Source organism: Poecilia latipinna, unplaced genomic scaffold, assembly GCF_001443285.1.
Source record: "Poecilia latipinna isolate Pla-1442-1.1 unplaced genomic scaffold, P_latipinna-1.0 Scaffold209, whole genome shotgun sequence".
Taxonomy (NCBI): Eukaryota; Metazoa; Chordata; class Actinopteri; order Cyprinodontiformes; family Poeciliidae; genus Poecilia; species Poecilia latipinna.
Genome location: NW_015112825.1, coordinates 174,445 through 182,570, shown reverse-complemented (window position 1 = coordinate 182,570; position 8,126 = coordinate 174,445). Strand labels below are relative to the sequence as shown.

The window sequence follows — 8,126 nt, the reverse complement described above, 5'->3', positions numbered from 1 at the left end:
CCTCTGCTCAAGACAAACATATCCTCAGCATGATGCTGCCACCATTGTGCTTCATATAGGAAAAGGCGTGAAAGACAAGGAACCTATCAGCAAAAATCCACAAGAATGCTTGAGTTTAACATAACATTTATATTAACGCAGATTACTATTATTATTATTATTATTATTATTACAAAAATAAAATAAAAAGTACAGAATTATTTAAAACGTCTAACATGATATCCTGGAGACCAATTGGAACTAATAAAAATACCTTGAAATAACAAAAAAACATAAATATTGCGATCAAACAATCGAAAACATATTTAAACGTATGAAAGACATAAATATTTACTTTTCATTGCAACTATCTTTAAGTACAAAATAGCCAATTATGTTTACATAAAACAATGTGGTTAACTTGCTTGCTGTAATCCACATGTACTGGATATCTTACTGATTAAGATAGTTTGATTTCTGTCTGAATATTATGTTTCGGAAATTGCGCAACGCTTTTCTACTCTAATGAGCTCAAAGACAAGTCGTTTTCCGCCTGACGCTGTGTTGTGCTTTGCATTAAAACAGTAACAGCGTTTTCTATAATATTCAAGAGGTTCTCTTTTTTTCTTCTTCTCAATCTTCACACACTGAACTAAAGTGGAAGCGATTTGCTCCCACGGGGGGCAGGGGGGTAAAGACTCTGCGCATGCGCACTAAGCATAAAATTGGGCACTTCCTGTGTCGTGCCCGCCTACCGAAGAAGTGGTAGGCGGGCTGACTGAAGGTTACATGGTTTTAAAGCTGCAGCAGTCGGTCGTTTTCCACCCGAAAGAGAGTTCAGAGAACTTGTGTCGCTGAACTGTAATGAAAGCAGTGAGGGGACTGATGAAGGTTTTCATAACGAGGCGCATCCCCCAAGAGGGAACGGAGATCCTTTCAGGAGCGACTGGCGTGTAAGGAGAGTTTTATAACGGTCTCAAAGAACAAGCAGCACAATAAACTAAAAACCTGCTAGTTAGCGCTCACGTGTATTGAGATAATTTGACCCCAAGTTACATAAAACGTCAGCATGTTTGCAGTGCTTTCATACGATCTTCTACTGACAGTTTTTTCAGCTGAGATGACTGTCTGTGTTCATTTAGTTTACAATAGTGACAATAAATCCCATTGTCATTTTTACCTTCATTTCTGTCTCCACTCAAACAGTTGTGAGGTGTCTCAGTGGGACTCGGATGAGCCTGTCCCGAGGGCAGAGCTTCTTAAAGGAGTCCAGGGAGCTCATGGTCTTCTGTGTTTGCTGTCAGACAAGATCGATGCTGAGGTCCTGGATGCTGCAGGTAGGCATCGCTCTGATAGCAACACCTATTCACCTAATCTGAGCAACTATCCACATGCATCTGAGAATAATACATTTGTGTGACATGATACCCAAAGTACATCCCAGGGATCCTTTGTAGCTCTTTAAATGTTGGTTAACCACAAATTATGTCTTTTATTAATATTATATGTTTTTTGCTTTCACTCAAAAGCAAAAGTAGTGCACCTAAACATAGCTAAATGTGGCTAAACTTAAAGTTAGAGGGACTCATAAGGTTGTTGCTGAGAATTGTTTAAAAAATCTAACTAAACCATTAAATAAAACAGTAAGTGGAAAAATATTTTTATGTTTCTGGTATACAGCGACTTACAGATGATTTTTTTTCTACAAAAATAGAACTGCATTGCTCATTTCCTTAAACTCTTGGGTTAGTTTGTCACAGTGGCAGATGTCAGTAAGTCTGTTTCATTTACATTGCCTTGAAGAAGTGTCCATACAGCTCAAACCATCACAGTTCACATATTACAGCCACAAACTTCAATGTACTTAAATGGATTATATGTGAGTGAGCAACACAAAGCGGTAGGAAAAAGAAACTTGTTTTTCAGAAGGATTTCCAAACAAAAATGTGGTCTGCATGTTCAAGAAAAACATTCCCACTGCATGATTCTGCCACTTCTATGTTTCACAGTGTGGATGATGTTTTCACAGCGACGTGCAGTGTTAGCCTCCAGCAATGTAGGAAATTTCAAACTCTGTTGACTTATTAGGTAACAACTGGAGAGAACTCGTTGCACTGTGTTTTATTCAGCGGTATCAGAGTAGATCTATGCAAATGTGTGACACACTTTTAGATTAGAAAAAAAACCTTTTGAAACCATGTTTTCTCTTCCTTTCACTTCACAGTCATGTGCTGCTTCATTTCAGACCTCCCCCCAAAAAACACATATAGGTCTATGAGTACACTCACAAGGCACTGTAACTTATTGAAGAATTTAGTCTATTTTTTTTTTCTCTGATCCAGTGTTAAAACAAAGTCTGCGCAACATTTCAGCTGCTCCCTCTCTGATTTTAGGGCCAAACCTAAAAGTAATCAGCACCATGTCTGTGGGATTCGACCACTTGGCTCTAGATGAGATCAAAAAGCGGTGAGCTTCAGTAAATGAAACAAATATACTGAAAGGAAATGTTTCACGCTTTCTCAGCTTTTTTTTTTTTTTTCTTTCCCTTTTAACAGCGGCATACGTGTCGGATACACTCCGGATGTCCTGACCGACGCCACCGCAGAGCTGACCGTGGCTCTGCTCCTGGCCACTGCTCGCCGGTTACCAGAGGGAGTGGAGGAGGTCAAAAAGTTAGCCTCACTGGGTTACTTATTTATACTAATTACTTTTATTATTTGTGTTTCTGTTACTTTCTAACCTGAAACGGCAGCAGCTGCCTGAATTTACATTCTTATTAGATAAAGGTGTTTCTCTTTGTCGTAGTGGTGGCTGGAGCTCATGGAAACCTCTCTGGCTGTGCGGTTACGGCCTGTCGGGCAGCACTGTCGGGGTCATTGGACTGGGACGCATTGGTTTGTTTTTCTGTTGCTGCTTGGAAGCTGGAGATCTACGTGGCAGATTCTGTGTTGTCCAAATAACATGAAGTTATATGACTTGACCTTGTAAACGTGAGACTTTTGGTTGCATATTTTGTGATCAGGTATGGCCATAGCTCAGAGACTCCTTCCTTTTGGGGTTAAGAGACTGCTGTATGCCGGAAGGACGGCTAAAGCCCACGCCGCAGAGGTGAATGGAGAGTTTGGTAAGAAAACCATTGGAAGTGATACAAAGTGAAAGTGGGAATTAAGGAAAGTATGGTGAGGAGGAAATGGCAGCGCAGACAAAGTCAAATTTTTAACCATAGTACCAAGGATTAGTTTAAAAATTAATTTGTGCATTCGATCATCTGCGTTTTACATTTATTTCCGTCTCCTCTTTGTTGGGCAGTTCCCCTGGACACGCTTGTGTCAGAGAGTGATTTCGTTGTGGTTTCCTGCTCACTGACACCAGAAACTCAGGGCCTGTGTGACAAGGCATTTTTCAGCAAGATGAAAAAAACTGCAGTGTTCATCAACTCAAGCAGGTAGACATTTAAAGGCTGCACAGGAGGGCCAGACATGCAGATGCAGGCCGCCTTCTGGTATCTTTGCTGCGACGATACATGACGATGGCGATGTAACTAGTTCTTTGTTTTAGAGGAGCTGTGGTGAACCAGGAAGACCTCTATGAGGCTCTTAAGAGCGGACAGATAGCTGCAGCCGGCCTGGATGTTACAACACCTGAGCCTCTCCCAACAAACCACCCGCTTCTTACCCTGAAAAACTGTGGTAAGTACAAAAGTATTTATACCCCGTGAACTTTTTTCACATTTTGTCACTGCAAATTTCTGCCAGTAGTGGCAGCTTAGTATCAAGCTAACCTACAAGTGAGCTCCAGATTAGTGGTATAGACAGAAAAATGTCTGTACAGTTACGCTGGGAAATATTTCTCCCTCTTCTTTTTTCATTCCTGTTATCTTCTCACAACACAGCTAGTAGTTTCACACTAAGTTGCAGTAAAAAAAAGGCTTGTGTTACTGTGGGCTTAACTTGTCTTGAGGAAAATTCAGAAACCAAAACATCTGAGGCTAAAAAAAAATAAAAATAAAAGCTAAAACCAAGGCTTTGAAAATTTGGTCTCAAGGCAGATCTTGAGAACCACAACACTCTCCTTAAACACCCAGCCAGACATCTAAGGGTTTACAGCAATTCATTTTCATGTATTAGAATGGTTCAGTCAGACCTAAACCTAAGTCTATCTTATTTAAAAATTGATTTGCACAAATGCTCTCTGTTCAGTCTGCCTGAGTTTAAGCTGTAGGCTTGAGGCCTGCAGCTGTAATTGCAGCAAATCTATTCTATTTAGTCATTGAATCAGGCAGGCTGCATACATACGTGCTACACCTTTCAGATTTTTATTTGCAAAGAATTTTTAAAAATGGCATAAATAAATCATTTTACTTCCACTTCACAATTCTGTACTACTTTGTGTTGGTCAGTCAAATAAAAACCTCCACAAAATGCACTGAAGTTTATGGTTTGCAGAGGCACTTTTATAAGCAAAAATGTAAATGATTGACCTTCATTTTTCTTTCCTCTTTTCCTTGTGCAGTGGTGTTACCTCACATAGGCAGTGCCACTTACTCCACCAGAGGCGTCATGTCAGCACTGACTGTTCAGAACCTGCTGGGAGGTTTGCAGGGCTTGGACATGCCAAGCGAACTCCGCTTATAGACAGTGAAAAGAAACCGCCGTGCCTACCGCTGCTTCATGAAAACTGTACAGGGAGGTAGAAAATAGTGGTGGGAGTCCTAATGCAGTCTAGACATGTTCTAGCACCTTAAGAAGTTGATTTGATCACTCTAGTAAATGTAGTAAAGTTCTTGGAAAGAAGGTTAAGCACACCCTCTGTGTCTAGTCAAAGAGTCTTACTATTTGTATTTTTTTTAAATTGTACTGATCTTTCATCACACCATCTGAAATAATATAGAAATAATGTTTTACTACCTTGTTAAGATGTTTCTCTTATAAAAAATGTGCATTGTACATGGTGATCAGTACTTTATTCAGACATTGATGTTGCAGATCTGCACTTACTAAACAGTAAAACGCTCCTGCTCTGCATAGAGACCATTCTTTGAAGAACAGAACTGAACTGTCATTTAAAAATACAAAATTGGTGCTTTAGCATCTAATTAAGCCATAGAATTAAAAGATGACCAAATACAACATGTCTACTCTCAGTTTTTTTTACTTCTTCTGGTCTGAGTTATGGTGTCTTCATAGCATTTTTACAACATTGCCTTCATTTATAATAACCACAACGAGAAATCATACAGTGTAGAACAGGAAAAGACGTGAATTTCTTTTATTTCATATCATATAAAGTTAAGAATTTCACGAGTTCACTATGATAAATGTTCATGATTTCGAACAGTGTGTATTTTTTTTTTTTAGCACAGATTAAAGCAGAGAGTCTGAGAAGGCCTGATCGTCTTTAAAGTTCATGCAGGTGTTTTTTGAGTGTTTATAGAGGTGGGAGGACTGGCTGAAGCGCTTGCCGCACTTTGGACAGGGATAGGGTTTCTCTCCAGTGTGGACGCGAATGTGCTTCTTACAGTCCGTCAGGTTCATGAAGGTCTTGCAGCAGATCTTGCAGGCGTATTTCTTTTCCCCTTCCACCAGCAGCACGTGGTCCTCAGCAGCCGCTTTCTTGCACTTCGAGAGTACATCCTCAGAAGCTCTAGTCAGGCTTGGCCTATCTGCGCCGTCACCTGCTGTTCCAGAGGGAGTGTCTGTGCAGGATTCTGATCCAGGCAATACTTTGGGGGCGATGCGACGGAAAGCCGGAGCCCCAGAGCTTTTCCCGGCCCTGGAGGGTTGGACGAGCGAGGTGTCCAGACTGAGATTCGGTCTGATGCCGCTCAAGAACCCTGCCAAGGAGTTCTGATTGGGTTGGAGGATGATTGTGTCACTGAATCCAGAGCTCTGAGTTGGGAGAATCTGCTGCAAAGGGACAGGGGTTACTGGAAAAACAAGAGATGATGAAGAGTCAGAGGGCTGGACAGAAGACGCACTTGCTTCTTCTACCATTTGACTCTGTGTTCTTGCATCTTCGGGAGCTGTAGGAGCATCACTGGCAGCAGCAGCAGCAGTAGCAGCAGCTGTCAGACTAGCTAGAGTATCTTCTTCTCCCAAAGCTCCCATTACACTTTCACTGCTGGGATTGAGAAAGCAGGAAAAGGCAAGTTCAGAGAAGCTGTCAAGGCCTTCACCGTCCACTGTGTCCCCACCCAGATCCCCAGACCCTGTCAGCGTATCTGTGTGAACATCTGTGCACAGCTGTGATGATAATGTTACACCATCAGCCTCTGCTGGGTCAGCCATGTTCATTTTTTCATCACCAATTTGCGCCTCTAGTGGTGATGGAGGAGAATTGTTTGGTATTGTCTCTAAATCATTGGAGTAAGAGCCCATATTTTCCATTTTCACCTCAATCAGTATCTTTGGCTCACCCTGCTCCTCTTCTCCAACTTGAACTTTAACCCCAGCGTCTCCATCTGTATCTTCAGCCTTTTTCCACACTCCTGCCCCTCCTGTGCTGCTGTCTGACTGAGTTGGCAGCTGGATTTCTTCCAACTCCCCCTTGGTTGCCTCATATTTCTCTTCCTTCTCGTCTTCATCGTCACCTCGGTTGTCCCATTGCCTGCCAGTCGTCTTCAGGCAGCCTGATGATGATAGATCTTCTCCACCTTCCTCTGTGCTCCTGGTCACAGTGGGTGAACACTCTTTGTAGCTACACATCCTCTTCTTGTCACCAAGGAGCTCCTCATCTGACTTTCGTTTTTGTCTCAAAGATGGTGCTGTGAATTGTTCACTCCTCTCCAGGCCTTGGCTTTCATCCTCTCCAGACTGACTCACCTCCATCCCCATATCCTCTATCTCAGAGTCTTCCTCTGTGGCTGAGGTTACCAGATGCTGTGGAACAGTTGCCACCTGGGAGCACAGACTTTGCTGCAGCTGGTGCTGCTGCACTGACCTCCAGCCTTTAGGTGCTGAGGCAGGAAAGTTTTTCCTGGACAAGTGCAGTTTGCAGGCCTTGACCACGGCATTGAGGTGGAGATGGGATGCAGCCAACAACACGTCCATCTCATTGGAGGCCCCTAAGGAGAGGGTGGAGGTGTAGATCATGTCCAGGAGGGTGGAGAAGGCCTCTGGTGTCACAACCTCCGGATCCAGCTCCATCACATGGCGGGCTCCTACTTCCTGAGCTCCTGAGCCCTCATCAATGGAGCTGAGGAGAGCCCTGAAGTGAGAGCTGCTGGCAGCCAGGATGGAGCAGTGGGCCTGGAAGCTCTGACCTCCAACCACCACCACACAGTCACATAGTTGGCCATGCAGGCGCTGGTGGTTGAGCTGTTTGAAAATATGCTGGAAATGTCCTGGAAAGTCCATCACAGCAAGTGGAGCTTCTTAATTAAGAATATTCGAGTATCCGTTGCGTTATAGAAACAATATTTATACGCAGGTTACTGATATTGTCCACATCTCATCTTAATGAGATGCTTCCTCAGCAGACTCACCTTCCTCTCTTGTAATGAATAGATAAATGTTGTCCTCGGCTTTCCCGGAGATGCTGTGGAGTATGGGCGGGCCTGGATCAACAATAACACGAAGGGATGCGGTGCAGACTCGAGCTTTACCTCCAAAAAATAGGAATAGGGTCAGTGTCAGCACATTTCTCTCTGCTGCTGAAACACTCGATTTATATCAAGTCCCATGCCTCTCTGTGATACCATCGCTACTTAATCCAGAGCGCTCACATAATCGCATCCATTGTCTGAGCCTCCCGTCCTTTTGCAGTCATTCATTGACTTTCAGCTAACAACACCGCCCCCAAGTGGTAAACTTGGGGAAGTACAACATCGGATAGAAAAAAAAAAAAATTTTCAAATGGCAAAAAAATAAAATAAAAAAATCGACAAATAGAAGAAAAAATGTTAGAAATGTGAAATCCTTAAACTTTTGTGGTCAAGCGCAATATATTTGCAAAAATCTACAGTAATATTTGAATATATGTCCCTTCAGTTTCTAAGAAACAAGCAGGTTTGTGAATCTCCAAACTCCTGGAGTAAATTTGACCAGAAATAGATTGACTACTCTCCTTATTAGAAATGGTAGAATCATGAAACTATCAAAGAAGTGGAAGAATCATTCATTTGACCCATAAAACCTTCTTATCAGCAG

The 8,126-nt window shown here is 42.5% G+C and overlaps 2 protein-coding genes across 2 annotated transcripts; one reads left to right on the top strand and one right to left on the bottom strand.

Annotated features, from left to right (window-relative positions):
* The first annotated feature begins 708 nt into the window (after positions 1–708).
* Positions 709–5,105, top strand: grhpra (glyoxylate reductase/hydroxypyruvate reductase a). Its single transcript, XM_015031505.1, has 9 exons — positions 709–932; positions 1,186–1,316; positions 2,373–2,445; positions 2,535–2,651; positions 2,785–2,873; positions 3,002–3,103; positions 3,289–3,424; positions 3,538–3,668; positions 4,492–5,105. The coding sequence occupies exons 1-9, from the start codon at positions 844–846 to the stop codon at positions 4,611–4,613; spliced, it is 990 nt and encodes a 329-aa protein (XP_014886991.1). The 5' UTR covers positions 709–843; the 3' UTR covers positions 4,614–5,105.
* On the bottom strand, positions 4,928–7,760 carry LOC106946847 (zinc finger and BTB domain-containing protein 5-like). Its single transcript, XM_015031501.1, has one exon. The coding sequence runs from the start codon at positions 7,332–7,334 to the stop codon at positions 5,343–5,345; it is 1,992 nt and encodes a 663-aa protein (XP_014886987.1). The 5' UTR covers positions 7,335–7,760; the 3' UTR covers positions 4,928–5,342.
* Positions 7,761–8,126: the final 366 nt, after the last annotated feature.

Coding starts and splice junctions, on each gene's coding strand:
- grhpra (XM_015031505.1), top strand. CDS start 844: ATGAAAGCAGTGAGGGGACTGATGAAGGTTTTCATAACGAGGCGCATC. Junction 2,446..2,534: donor CTAGATGAGATCAAAAAGCG/GTGAGCTTCAGT, acceptor CCCTTTTAACAG/CGGCATACGTGTCGGATACA. Junction 2,874..3,001: donor CATTGGACTGGGACGCATTG/GTTTGTTTTTCT, acceptor TTTTGTGATCAG/GTATGGCCATAGCTCAGAGA.
- LOC106946847 (XM_015031501.1), bottom strand. CDS start 7,334: ATGGACTTTCCAGGACATTTCCAGCATATTTTCAAACAGCTCAACCAC.